At 40.9% G+C, this 15,308-nt stretch overlaps 1 protein-coding gene across 4 annotated transcripts in view; it reads right to left on the reverse strand.

The window, feature by feature from the left end:
• NELL1 (neural EGFL like 1) overlaps window positions 1-15,308 on the reverse strand; it is a 374,882-nt gene that overhangs the window by 144,707 nt on the left and 214,867 nt on the right. For 3 of the 4 annotated variants that reach the window (XM_083598460.1, XM_083598463.1, XM_083598462.1), the window contains exon 13: window positions 11,884-12,009. The exons of the other annotated variant lie outside the window; for it this stretch is intronic. In XM_083598460.1, the coding sequence (XP_083454586.1) occupies window positions 11,884-12,009 (126 nt within the window). The remainder of the gene's footprint in view (window positions 1-11,883; window positions 12,010-15,308) is intronic. 4 annotated transcript variants of the gene reach the window in all.

The following is a 15,308-nucleotide window of genomic DNA, read 5'->3' on the forward strand; positions in this document are numbered from 1 at the left end:
AATGCACTGGTGGGGGAGGTTCCCCAGCAAATACTGTACCAGTACACCAACTTTTGCAACCCACATTTCTTCTGCTGGCACCACAAAATGTGAAGTGATCCATGGCTGTTGTTGTTTAGTTGTTTAGTCATGTCCGACTCTTCGTGACCCCATGGACCAGAGCACACCAGGCATTCCTGTCTTCCACTGCCTCCCACAGTTTGGTCAAACTCATGCTGGTAGCCTCGAGAACACTGTCCAACCATCTCATCCTCTGTCGTCCCCTTCTCCTTGTGCCCCCAATCTTTCCCAACATCAGGGTCTTTTCCAGGGAGTCTTCTCTTCTCATGAGGTGGCCAAAGCACTGGAGCCTCAGATCCATGGTACCATCCAGTTAAACTTATGTAACTTGTTTCCAATATCATGTTTTAATTGGTCTTGCCTACTCTCACAAACAGGGACACGGGTGGTGTAGTGCGTTAAACCATGGAGCCTAGGGTTTGCCAATCAGAAGGTTGGTGGTTCGAATCCCTGCGACGGGGTGAGCTCCTGTTGCTCAGTCCCTGCTCCTGCCAACCTAGCAGTTTGAAAGCACGTTAAAGTGCAAGTAGATAAATAGGTACTGCTCCGGCATGAAGGTAAACGGCATTTCCGTGCGCTGCTCTGGTTCGCCAGATGTGGCTTAGTCATGCTGGCCACATGACCCGGAAGCTGTATGCCGGCTCCTTTGGCCAATAAAGCGAGATGAGCACCGCAACCCCAGAGTCGGCCACGACTGGACCTAATGGTCAGGGTTCCCTTACCTTACCTTTACTCTCACAAACGAACTCTGTACACATGATATAATGAGGCACTACAGGATAGAGAGATTGGAGTCTCTCCTAGATTTCAATGAAACTCCCCTCTCACACTGTATGGATATTTTAGGTAATGCTTAATGATTTAATAGTTACAAGTTCCATATTTTATAGTTACAATATGTTGATTTTTAGATCTCTGAGCTGTTTGCACATGAGATCAATAATCACCTATTTGGTTGTTTAGAATGCTAAATCTAACTTAATAAATAAGTCAGAGCACTCATTCTAAAGAAGCAAAGTCAAATGCAAAAGCTCACAACAGAGTATCAAAAGATTTTAGACTTCCCCAGAAAACTAATCTATTCAGCATTTATCCTGAATTGCTTGCAAAACGTTTACATAGTTGTTAGTCTATGCCCAGTCTTTACTGAGCATTCATTCTGATTTATTTAGGGATGGCATGATTATGGCAATAAGTATCTATCCTGCATTCACCCTAATTTTGGTTAAGGCAACATGGTTGGCAAATTTTTCATCCTTGTGGCAGCTGTGGGTGCTGCTCCTCAGTGTCCTGATATTGAGGAGGAAGGTTTGGGGACATATGGGCTTTTTTTGTATGCATACTGAACATGCATGTAGTATTTCAGATCTCAACAGAGGTGCCTGTGTGTTTCAGTATTTCCATTACCTTCAACAGGAGATAGCAACATCCCTCACCTTATATGTCAAAAAAATTGAAATAAATACTTTCTACCGGCAAGATAGACAGTGGAGTATATCGCAAGCCAGGGGAAGCAACAGATATGTGTCCTAAGCTATGAGTTGTTCCATTTTGTGACCAACTTTGGGAATGTGGATTAAGGCCAAAAATCTTCTAAAATGCATGATTAGGAATTATAAAGTTTCTTTCTAGCTGAACGCACTTCATGATTAGCTCATATCCTCAAGCAGTGCTAGGAGGCATAAAAGTCTCCTGTTCCAAAACTACAGACAGGGTGCCTACAACATGACACAATCCCTCTTCCTGTTTTTTGCCTAAAGCAGTTGGTTGGGCCCCAAGCAAGCACGTCTGTTAGTTAAAGCCCTTCTGTGTTTAAAGTCAATGGAGTGACTTTGCATTTTCAAAACATTTCATTTTAAGACTGGTGTCTAAACCAGACTTTCTCAACCTTGGGTCCCCAGATATTGTTGAAAAACAATTCCCATCATCCCTAGCTAGCAAGGCCAGAGCTCAGGGATGATGGGAGTTGTGGTCCAACAGCATCTGGGGACCCAATGTACCTAAACTATTTTTTAAAATCCATATTCACTGTGATATTGTTGTTGTTATTGTTGTTGGTGGTGTTAAATTAAAATTGTATATCAATACAGACAAATATTCACAGGCAGGTAAATTTGGGAGTTATTGGCACAGCAGCATCAGAGACCTTATTTTGCTAAATGTGCAGTCAGAACAGTGCCAACCTAGATGATAGAACATAAAAAAATGCTTCCAATCTGGATTACCAGTGCAATTTTCAGATAAGACAGACAATGATGCAAAGGTTCCTGGCATCAGGAAGAAGTGCCTGATTTCTCAGGGCTTCTTGATCTTTTAAAGAGTTTGTAAGAGTACCAGGGCTTGCAAAGCTTCACGAATGTAGATGGGGTCACCATATCCCAAACAACGAAAACATCAACTTCCTGTTGCTCTGCTTCTGCCATCTGCTGCTGAACACCCACTGTCAGCTACTGGACTTTAGGTTGGACTTGGGAAGACTCATCTGGTGAATCTTCAGCCAAGTCATGAAAATGTATCTCATCAACCAACTCACCTAAAGCTTTGACAGCGAAGTACTGAAAATTCCTGTAGGAGCTGCTAAACCCCTTTATGAAGTGAAATAAGTAATGCTTTCACACACCTTAAGCAAAAAGGCATAGATATTCTTTCTTAGTTGTGTTGTAATGCTGGAAAAACCTGGAACACACTAGGAATTGTGGTCGGGGGTGGGGACTTGATCCCGATGAAGCATCAAACTAGGAGCTACTGTTGTTCGTCGCTATGTTTTTCACCAGGCTTCCTCAACCTCAGCCCTCCAGATGTTTTGAGACTACAATTCCCATCATCTCTAACCACTGGTCCTGCTAGCGAGGGATCATGGAAGTTGTAGGTGAAAAACATCTGGAGGGCCAAGGTTGAGGAAGCCTTTTTTTCACAATGGGTTGTTTCTCCTCTGTTGGGAGCTTTGCTCTTCAAACAGGAACTTGCACATTAAAAAAAAAATCAAATACCACAAAAATCCAGTACACCACTAAGACACAATTACAGAATGTCCAGCAAAGACCACCTTGCTCATCCATGGTCCAGCAGACTCTGTTTCATTTCTGTATCAATCTAAGGATGCTCAGAAACATGTACTTGAAACAACAGTACAGTAATTGAAACTCAAGAGTCAATAATGGTTAAAAAATCATTAGGTTTGCCTCAGTCAGTACACCATCTATGAAATATTCAGCCCACACATATACACAAAAATGAAATTATAAGCAATATACTTTGATTCATAAAAAGTTTTGAAATATGCTTTCATTAAAAATAGAACTACAGTCTGAAAGCACTTACTACCCTGTATATACCACATACAGTATCTTCCTATGAGTGCTGTTCCAAAACCCCTTGAAGTAGAAGCAAAGGCATTCACTAAATTCAACAGGTACCATAGTAAATCTGCAGCATACAATAACAATGCTGGGGGTTTTTCTTGTGCTGTGGGAAAAGAATGCCTTTAGATTAACAATCCCTGTGTTCCAAAAATGTATGAATTTTAAACTCTACTGAAATTAAAGTCTTGACCCAGGCTTAAAATTACCTCATTCTACAATCAATTACACCCTAAATTTCTTGTGTTAGTATGTAAATGGTAACAAGTTTCAAACTGTTTATACCAGGCATTGGCAAACTCGGCCCTCCAGATGTTTTGGGACTACAACTCCCATCATCCCTAGCTAACAGGACCAGCGGTCAGGGATGTTGGGAATTGTAGTCCCAAAACATCTGGAGGGCCAAGTTTACCTATGCCCGGTTTATACAGTTTCTTGCTTTCTTCAGACATCTAACAAGACAATCCATTTTCCTTGCATAGTTCCAGGAAACACTTGAAAGGTTCACCCATCACTACGAATCAAGTCTTGCTGTGGGGAAGAAAGCCTCTCTAGTCATTCTCCTAATTGTGCAAACCTCACATAATATGTAGCTACTTTCCCTAGACTAATCAAAATCCATGGAGTGATAAACCAATTTATATCTAATCAATTTCACAACTTTTTTGTCAAGGAATTATATGAATAAACTGTAGTTATGCACTCAAATAAATTTTCTGCTTGGGCAAAACTTCCAACTAATTTTGAGTAATGATCAACAGAATCAACAGAATTTTAACCAGACAAGTCAAATTTCACAGTGGAATTTCACACATGGTAGATCAGAAAGCACGAACATACCACCATTAATGTCAGCTGTACAATAGTGTCTGAACTGAAACACCACACAGAGCCTACTAGATATTATAACAAGTTAGAAGTGTTACCAGACTCTCTGAACACCATACAGTTTTTTTGTTCAGGGCATGGATAAAAAAGGAGGCAAACATTTAAAGCAATATTACACTTCTGGGGCAGGTACCATTGTGACTCCAGTTGTCACTTACAGTTCCCAGCTAACACTACACCAGCAACTCATCAATCAGGCCCGTCGTAACCATTGGGTCTAGTGGCGCAAGGCGCCAGAGCGCTGGGTTCTGAGGGGCGCAGAGCACTGGAGTCTGGGCCCAAGTGTTTGAGTCTGGAGCAGAGCTGAGTTCACCCCCGAACTCACGCAGAGCTGCCCAAAGCAGAAGAGCTCCGCATTCTTAGGGGCGCCAGGCACCCACTGCTGAAACCGCTGTGCTCCCCAGCTGTGGGGAGGAACAGCGCGAGCCGCCAGCGTGTCCCCTTCCCTGCTTTGCCTTTCCTGCTTTGCCTTGCCATCCATGTCGCGCCCTGGAAGCTGGAGATTCTATGCTGCGATTGGGTGTTAGTGTATTGGATGTGGCAAAGGCTGTTGTTGATTGGCTCAGTCTGTGTCAGTTGGGCGTTTGTTTTGCTGCTGCTTGCAGGGGTCGACATGTGCCTCTTAATAAGGAGTAATAAAGAGGTGGGTTTGTCTGAGAAAAAATGCCAGTTAAACAACTATTACACTGGCAAATAGCCCCTTTGGGGGCAAAGCACTAGAAAGGGTGGCAACAGTCCAGGTTCAGGCTTGCTTGGAGGCAACTTGGATACGTTCTAGTCTGGCTTCAGGGCTGGCCATGCCACTGAACCTGCTTTAGTAGCCATGGTTGATGACAGTTGTTGGGAGAAAGATGGGTGGAATGTGACCGTGCTTGTTCCCCTTGATTGACTGGCAGTTTTCAGTACCATGGTATCCTTTTGGAGCATCTCAGGGAGGTGGGGGTTGGGAACCCTGTGCTTCAGTGGCTCTACTCCTACCTCCAGGGCCATTTCCAGAAAGTAGTTATGGGAGGCTGAGCACCATGGGAGTTGTCCTATTGTGCTCAGCAGGGTTTCATCTTGTTCACTAAAGCAGTGGGTGGCAGCGGCAGTGTAAGTTACCAACACCTGAAAAGAACTGTGATTTTTTTCTGGGTGGGTGGAGGGAAATAGTTTATTGTTATGAAAAAGTAACCCTTCAAAATTAATAATTTGGAAATGAGTCACTAGGTGCAGACCAGTACTCTAGCAGTTTTTACTTCTGGGTATAGATAGTCCTATAGTCCTTTAAATATCTCCACAATACTTCTCTGCTGATGATGGAATCATAGATCATGATCTTTTGGTAATACAGTATACAAATACAGTAATCAAAATTTATTTGCTTAACCCATCAATCACCTAAATGGCACCTCCTGACCTTAGTACGCCACTGAGTATGGCACACTCCTGATTTCTCTTTGGGAAGGGGCAAAAGTGTGCGTCGCCACCCCTTCCTGCAGGTATATTGTTCAACAACTCAACAACTTGGGGGGGGGGGCCGCCGGGCAGAACTTTGCACCATGGCGCTGCATATGCTAAGGATGGCCCTGTCATCAATTATCTACAGCCCATCCTTGACAATTATATTTACCTGTCATAGCCTCAAGTTGTAGGCCTGTCTCTGCTTATAGACAGCACACTAATCTAAAACAGCTGCTCATCAGCAATGATGAGCCAGATAACAAAGATACATAGAGACCATACCTTGCAACAAACTCAGATGCCAACTCTGACAACATTATCAAAGGTAAAGGGACCCCTGACCATTAGGTCCAGTTGCGGACGACTCTGGGGTTGCGGTGCTCATCTCGATTTATTGGCCGAAGGAGCCGGCATACAGCTTCTGGGTCATGTGGCCAGCATGACTAAGCCACTTCTGGCAAACCAGAGCAGCGCACGGAAACACCGTTTACCTTCCCGCTGGAGCGGTACCTATTTATATACTTGCACTTGACGTGCTTTCGAACTGCTAGGTTAGCAGGACCTAATATCAACCACAATAAGAAACTTATTGCTCGTGTTCCAACATCTGCTCATGTTCCAACATCTTCTAGAAATTCTCTTTTGCTTTCCACATGCAACAAACAGTTAAATCACTATGCGAAAAAATAAATGGGCACAAATCTAACATCAGAAATGGCACCATTCAAAACCCATTTTGGTCTGAAAGACATTTTCAAAAAGAGCTGGATCTGGCTTGATAGTTTTATACTGTACTTTTTCTTTTACCATTTATTGATAGCCACATACAATACAATGTGAGCAGTTATATTTCTTCAGAAGCAAGAAGAGAAATTTGTATAAATGCCAAATAAAAAATGGTGACAGAAAAGCTATTAAGTTCAATTATCTCTATGCACTATAAATAATAACAGCAATAACATGCATGCTGTCCAAAAATAACATTTGAATTGCAGAAGCTGTTTCTTAAATAAAACATTCCAATGACAAATCTAAACTTCTCCAGAATGAAATGGACTAGCCTAAATGGTACATCATGAAAATAATCTACTATACCTATACCCTATCTACAAATTTTCTTTTTCCTTCCAATATGTATTTCACATATTGAGACTGTAAACCTTGAGGAAATAATAAGTAACACAAACAAAACAAGCCAAAATTAAGATAGACAGGTTGTTTGGAATGATTCACATATTTCCCTCTAGCAATTCAGTCACACAATTCCCAACTGTGAGGCATGGCCCTGTATTGCAGTGCCTCTGATATGAACATAGGGAATCAGAAATGTACATGGAGTTGCATGCACATAGGACCTTATCTGTTCTCTTTTTTATGAGTACAGGAATGCTAATAAGATCCCTGAGCATATCTGTGGAACTTTTTCTCAAAGGAAAGAACAAAAAGAATATGTGTGCACAGAATCTGGAATGTGTTCATGTTACACACAAATACTTTAGACTTTAAGGGGTAATGTATTCCCGCCCCCCAACACAGTAGCTTTAGGTGTCATATAGTGATTCTTTAAGTAAATAAATAAAAACTGCACTAAAACTAGGAGCCACAAATGCTAACACAAAACTACTAAATGTCTTGCTACCAATCCATTAGGCTGGATTCTTCTGAGAATTGTAAGCAGCAAAAGAAAATGCATTAGTACTGTTAGGTTACCTTTTGCATTACAGCTGGTGGAAGACTTACTAGAGTGCTGTGTCATGATGGTGTGCATAACAATACAAAAACCAGTGCCATATACACTCTATTGGATATATTTTTTAAAAGGTCATGAGAATGAGTTTGCGGACTCTTGCACAAGAATTTAAGAAAACAGAGGAATTTTTATTGGATTTGCAATTACATTTCACACTCAGTGCTCTTCCCCTAAAATAGTAACAGCTGTTTCTGTGAAAGAGAGTAACAACTTTGGATACAGCTAATGAGTTTCTGAAAATTTCATTCTTGTTGCATTATTGCAGCCTACTATTGCAGAATAAAACCACCACATGCAAGACATTTAAAACTTTAATAAAAGTGCTTACCTAGAAGAGTTTATTTGCCTTTTTCTGCTGTAGGATGAGAACACCTTTGGGTCTGTAATTATGCACAAACCTAGTTCCAGTGTTGAGGAAGTCAGGCTTTAGACTACTTTAAAAAAATGTTTTAGGATGCCTTATACATTTTTCCACTTAAATGCTTATTCAGCTCTTCTTTTAAAAAGCAAACAATTCACTGCTCTGAGTAGGGAGACGGGAAGTGGCTTTGGGGTTCTCAAAAGGACCGACAGTCAGCACCCTGTACAGTCCGCTGGGGAGAGGAAAGGGATAAATGAGAGCTGCTAAAGAAGGTGTCTAAAAGATATTTTTGTTAAAATTATATAATTTAGTTTTGCTTGGTAAGTAAAATGTGTGTAAAATCGCACAGACATCATTAAAAATGAATGTCAAATACTTGCAGTTACATTATATATTAATATTATTTTTTATTCATTATTATTATCATTATCATTTTCAGAAGGTAAAATTAAAATTCTTTGGTTTTCCAAAAGCAGTTTATCTGCTTCTTCAGCAAACGTAATTACCAAGCTAAATGTTGTCCAGTAATAGATTTGAATTCCTTACATGCAAAAACATACTTTTAAGGTCCTCCACCAAATTAATTTGCAAAAATTAAGTTTCAGCCCCTAAAATGGTCTATGGTCTACCTGTTTTCAGCAGAAGCAATCTGTGCAGATGATTTTTGGAATTTGAAAGTTGAAAAATTCAGTGTGCCCTACACAGGAAGGTTGTATGCAACCTGAAGGCTGAATAGAGTCAGATGCACAGGCTGAGTTGAACTAAGGCCACTTTATTTAAGTTTAAACCAATGAAAACACCTGCAGAGGGAAACAACTATCAGTTGGGAGCAAACTCTAAGGTAAAACTGCAGGCACTAAGCAACCAAACCCCTGTGTAGCATTCACGCGAGCTATCCCCTCCCCCAACCAGTCCTCCAAGCTTCGGCAAGACCTGGCAGGCAGAGGTATAGGCAGGCAAAGGGGTTGCAAAACATGAGCCAAACACTAGTAAGCTGCCACCACCTCCTTTTCCGGGAACAGTCCCCAGAAGGGATACAAGGAGGAGGATCACCTTTCCTTATTTACTGGACTACCCCACTCTATGTCACTTTACCGTGACACAGACAGAAAGCCAAAAGGTAAACTGGTAGGCGATTACGGGGTCAGGCACTGGTTCAGCTTCCCGGCAAAAGGCACAAAATACAAGAAAGGCAAAAGTCCTTTTCCAAATTTATTGAAAAAAGGTCATTCAGAAAGCAAAAGCTTGCACTACACCCTGTCTGAAGGAAATGGAGGTAGGGCTGTACCAGCTAACACTTTCCGTGGGCTATGCTGTGAAGGTGTGTAGGTAGGTCTTGCTGTATCACATAGACACACAACCGCCCAAGGCCCCATAGTCCCAGGTGGATGGGCTATCCCATCCCAGGACTCCACCACACAGATTGCAAGCCTCAGGGCCAGCCCATCACCCTGAAAGGTGCCTAAACAGGTCACCTGGCTGAAACTCAATTGTTCCCTCTTTCTGCACCAAACCACCACAAAGGGGATACATCTCTACTTAGTAATGCTTTTTCCCAACTGAGAACAGTGGATAAATACATACCCACAATGAATTTCTTAAATTACACTGCAGTCTTAGGTGAATTATAATCAATTGCATTCTGACAAAACACAAAGGACTCAATTAGAAAATTTCGGTCTTTTCCAAATTAGAGAAAATGTACATACTTGAAACTAAGAAAAGCCTTTATTGTGTGATCAGGTTGAGACAAACTGAGAACATACCAGTTTGAATAAATAGCCCTTTCCCACTATACAAAGACAGTTCACAAAAGCATGAAAGGGTTTTAATACCCACTATTGGATCTGTACTGAAAATGCAATTATATAAAGCTTTCAGATGTCTTTGTAGCTCCAGGGAGACCTTTGGCAAATCACTGTTTATTTTTTCACAGACCATTTGTTAAAATTGTGCCAGGTCAGTCTACACTTGTTCTACTCTCCATATGAAACTCATTCTTTTATAGATATGAGAATCTAGAGATTTCTTTATTGCCTACCAAAGACAATCTAGCGAATTCATATAACAGATGCAACAGGGAAATGAAGGTTAGAAGCAATTCACTGTAGCACAAAAGCACACCAAAATACACTTGAATGATGAGCTATAAAATTAATCTCTAAAGACAGATGTAGTTCTTCAAAAATGAAAAGTCAGTAGTAAAAAAAATATTTAGGAATAAAAATAGACTGCGTGTACATGAAAGTTCTGATACAACAGAAACAAACACACACACACATGTGTATATATTTATATATAATACTTTAAGGATGCCCCTTGTGAAAAGTTATGAAGAAAGCTTAGTTACCCCAAGGGTCAAGGAGTAAAAGTCATAATATAAATTGGTAACTGTTAGGAAGCAGTAGGCAGGAGTAAAGAAGCAAGCTTTTGCAATGGGTGAAAGCCATTATGCCTCTCAAATTTATTCTCATAAATCCTGAATACACATTGCAGAGAGGTTGGTCAGATCAGGAAGGAGCTGGGAGGGAATTCAGAGGAGCTGCTTGTTGAGAGGCCAAGTGGGCTGGGATGGACTGTTTTTGGACCTTGGGGCGGGGGGAACAAAGTTACAGATAAGGAGTTCTATCCCAGAGACGGTCTCAGTGCTGTCACCTCCCAGCATTCCTCTTCGACCCCCCCTACATCACCCGGGTATGCTGCACCAGCCTCACCCCTGGCTTCTGTGCTCACTTTGTCCCAAATCTTGGCACCCCCTCCAGCACTGCTGGAGCCCACTGGCTTAAGAAAAGTAGGGAAGGCAATACACAATTTCAGCTTTACAGTACATGCAATCCCCAGAACATAATCCCTGTGCAAGTTGTGAGTTATCTGTACATATCTGTAATCCTGAATAGATCCAAGGTTGTTATATATCCAATTCTTAATCCTCATTCCTTGAAGACACTATTTTTTATGTTTATCTTTTTGTTCCATACCAAGCCCCTGTTTATTCTCTAATACCTTGCCCTATGGATTGTATATATTCAGAACATGACGGATTCCGGAATAATCACTCACATATTGTTTTTTGTATTGACCATATTTCCAGGTGAAAAGAGAGGCAGCCCTTTTAAATGCTAATTTTATTTCACTGCCCCAAAACAAAAGAAATAAAACTTAAAAGTCCTCCAAGCCTTCCTAAGACAACTGTCAGGAGTTATCTTCTCAGGTACTGGCAAGAACAAGGTTTTCTCAAATTCTAGGGGAAATACATATTATTTTTCTTCCTAATCTTCCAACAAACCACCTGCAGATATTAGTTTAAAACACTAATGCTCTCCTAAGACTTCTCATTACTGCTTTTTACTGATAGATTAAAAATTACTGACTTTTATGTCTAAAGCTATTGTATTTGTTTCATATTGTTCAATTCTTCTTTAAGAAATAAGCAAATATTAACTCAACAATTAACAGGCAAAATTATTCCCTTAATGGCTATTCAAACAAATACTTAGGTCAGTTTTGCAGTACGTGTAAATAAATAATCACATGACATATGCTCCATGTACCAGCCACCTCCATCACAAATGCAAAAAGGCTTCTGTACCCCACACCAGGACCTGGTACCCCATAACATATTCCTCTGCTCCCGTTCTCTACTGGAGGGTGGGATGAGAAGCAGCAGCAGAAACTGGCTCAGTCCAAGAACTCTCTTCTCCCACTTCCCCGACAGTAAATTTAGCATTTACGAAGAAGAGAAATAACCTGTGTATATACTGAAGAACCATGTAATGAGGTGTCACCACTATAGAAAAGTCTAAACAATTGGATTTTAAATTCTTACCTTTTTATATAAATATAGGAAAACTTTATCCCCCTCTCTCAGAAAACATTTCTTCAACTTTCAAGGATGTATTTTCCCTCAAGGAATAAATCTATTCCCTTCATACAACATGAAGAATATTTCATTCTTTCCAAATGAACACCATTGGATATTAACAAAGTCTCATGGTGTTACTGCGATCATATTTAGAGCTTACCTGTACATGAGAAATCATCAACGCGGATATATCCTGGGACACAATCACAGCGATATGATCCAGGTAGGTTAACACACACTGTGTTGGCATGACAATAATGCATCTTAGCAGCACACTCATCAATATCTGAGGGGGAAAAAACACCCCATGAGATTGCATTCAGCTGCACAGTTGCACATCTTCAGCAATACAACACTGAAATATGAAAGAACTATATAAAAATATCCAACATATATCCACATTTCTGTTAATTCTGCCATTAACTTTGTAGGCATTCCTCCTGACCACCACTCCTAAATGTAATTACTCATCAATTGGAGTATTCCAAAATTGTGAAGCGTTAAAGAGAAAGGTTAAATTAGTCAATTACAAATTAGACATGTATTCTTTCAGCACATTGATTTCAATAAAAGGCCTGTGAACTTATTTCCTCAAGAAGTTGATATTTAACATCACCTTTTATAAGGTTGGCCTACTTTGGAGGACAGCCTTGGGGACAAGTAGCCTGAGTAATAACCTGAGTTAGTACAATTAGTACTTTTTATGTTTCTGCAAACTACTTCTCCATTTTTAATGAATAATCTCTTTCAGAACATGAATGATTGGAGAAAATGTAGCTCGAGTATGCTGGGGAAACCCTTTCCCACTATGGCCCTAGCTCTATTCTGCCAGAGGAGAGATTACTTTCTGTATCATAGATGTGGCCTCTTGCTAGATCCATCCAGTCAAGCTGTGAAAGCATTGTGACCCAAGACACTTATGAAGGCAGATGGCACTTTCTTGATACACCTGGTTATATGTGTAGGTAGAATAGAGACACCAAAACGATGCAGCTAGAACCCAAGCCAGCTCTCTAATCAAGCCTCAAAACCTGCAAACTGCTTCCCCCTTCAGTTCCTTTTGAAACACACTAGATTCAGACAAAACTATCAAATAGCTTCTGTCCCAGTTCCAATCTGGGTGGATGCAGTGGCGTAGCGTGGGGGGTGCAGGGGGGGCCGGCCGCACCGGGTGCAACATCTGGGGTTAGGGCAAATCCACGGGTTAGGGGGCGCAAATCCACGGGTTAGGGGGCGCAAATCCACGGGTTAGGGGGCGCAAATTACTTGCCTTGCCCCGGGTGCTGACAACCCACGCTACGCCACTGGGTGGATGCACATGATTCGCATGCTAGATACTCATCACTCCCCATTAAGCACTTACCTATTCACCATTATTTATCAGACAATACAAAATCCCAGAAAGCTTTATGGTACACAACAAAACAACGTGCCTGTAACAGTACAGTATCATTCTGAGTTGTCAAATAAATTTCACTTACATCGAAATATGAGACAACCATTAAGAATCCTCATCAGACAAAATGTTGTCTGGATTGATTCTTATATCAGCGGAAGGACTCTAGAAAAAAATCCAAGGGGAGTATTACTTATCCCTCTTATCAGTCATATGCCCTACGTCTCATTCCAAATATAATAGGTTTTGCAGCAAACAGAATACAAAGTCTCCCTTTTCTTAATAATATGCACACGTGACCTCATTCAAATTACTGAAGAAGATAAAGTTGCCAAAGTTGGGAGTAGGTATGATATAGTCTAGAAAGGCTGCAGAGCATTGCTACGATTATGGGGGAAATTCTATTATTCACAGGTGTTTTTCTTCTTCTCTTGGATCCCTTTCCCATAGGTACCTTAAAGCATATTGTGGATAGACCGGCTCCTACTATTCTCCTTTGATCTGCTCACCCCATCAGGGACAAAACTGTTATGTGCAAGGGGCACCATCTGCCTCTGTTTTATTTCAGTTACACTTGGGGCAGGTTTGGACAGGTGGCGATGAAGCTTAAGAACCCCTGCATTAGGATTTACCTAAAGGCAATATTTGGGATGCAGATGGCTTTTGCTTTAAAAATGAGTTTATTGTCCAGCTGTGCTTGATCTTCCTGGTACATAAACTGCATTTGCATGAGTCATTTCAGTTTTACATTTCTTATTATTCCAGTATCGGTGTTAAGGAAATACTGTCCTCTTACCTCTTACCTTTTTCTAGTTGGTTGGAGTGAATACAGATATCCCTGAAAGTCTGACAGAGTTCATGTGAGTCTGAATAGGTAAAACAAGGACAACAGAACTAGCTTCATTGTTCTTTGTTCTACTACATGTCAGTAGAAATGATGAAAGGGGCTTTGCCTCCATGCTGATGCAATCCTGTATTTGTGTGCTGAGTGCCAAGTAGACCAGCTGTCATGAGCACCACTATCCTATAGACATCAATACAGTAAGTAGGAAGCTTGAGCAACTAACGAAATCACTTTGCACTGGTCACCAAGCAGCTGTCAACTGACAGGGACTTTTGATCAGTGAGTGGTCTGGACTGAATCTGAAATGATGGCTTGAAGGCAAAAGATGGGATACAAATACCTTGAGCGATCAAGTCCCCTTGCTTTTGCTATTTCTGAATGATAATCCCCTTGAAAAATGGGGGGACTGTCAAAGCCTGAAAGACAAATGGCAAGGAAAAAGAGTCACTCTCTCTATCAAACCATAGTGCTCTGCAGCCATATGAGGCACACTTGCCTTTAAGTACAGGCTTGCACTTCTTTGCTTGCTATCTTTTAAAAAACAATGCAGGCTTTTATTTCATTCCTTTGAAAGGGCTTTGTTTAATCATGTATAATACTGAATCATAAATGTAAAGGAAGAGAGATAGGAAATATGTCAGAACTAGTAAGATATCCATCTAAAAATTAACCTGACAAGGTTCCATGTTTGTCTGAAGCTTCAACAATGAATTTGAAAGACATGAGCCATGTCAGTAAAAAGGGGGGAGTGCTGAAAAAACATTGAATGTTATGGATTTAACTAGCATCTTCTTTTAGTAAAAAAGGGAAAGTTTCTTAGTTTATTTTTATTCATAAAATATTCACATGCCACTATTCATTAAAAATATCAGTGAAATTTACATTAAAATTTCGATAGCAATAAGGGTAAAAATCTACAGCTTTGAATAGTTTCTGTGCGGCATTGTCTTCCTTTATTTATGTACACCTCTGATTTCAAATAAGGTCCACTGCCATGGGAGCATGTATGACATTCTCTTCTAGCTCCTTGCAGCTGCTAACTCCCATCTCAGGTTCCACGCTTTCCTCCCTACAGGAATGGGGCAGAAAGAGCTACAGGCAAATTTACAGGCTGCTTAAAGGTAAAAAATGGTGGTCCATAAAAGTAGCCTTTTGTCAATATTTAGGCTTTTTTGCCCGCTGGATTTTGGTGACATAGTCCAGGCTATCAGCAGTCAGCACCATTCTATCCAAGCCACTGAAGCACCCTGGGATGGAGAAGAGCAAGGCAGCTACATCAGTGTAGTGCAGACAAACAAGCAGGAGCACCGGATTGGCTCTGCTGGTGCCACTGCACCAACCTCCC

This window comes from Podarcis filfolensis, assembly GCF_964270895.1.
Source record: "Podarcis filfolensis genome assembly, chromosome: 1".
Lineage (NCBI taxonomy): Eukaryota > Metazoa > Chordata > Lepidosauria > Squamata > Lacertidae > Podarcis > Podarcis filfolensis.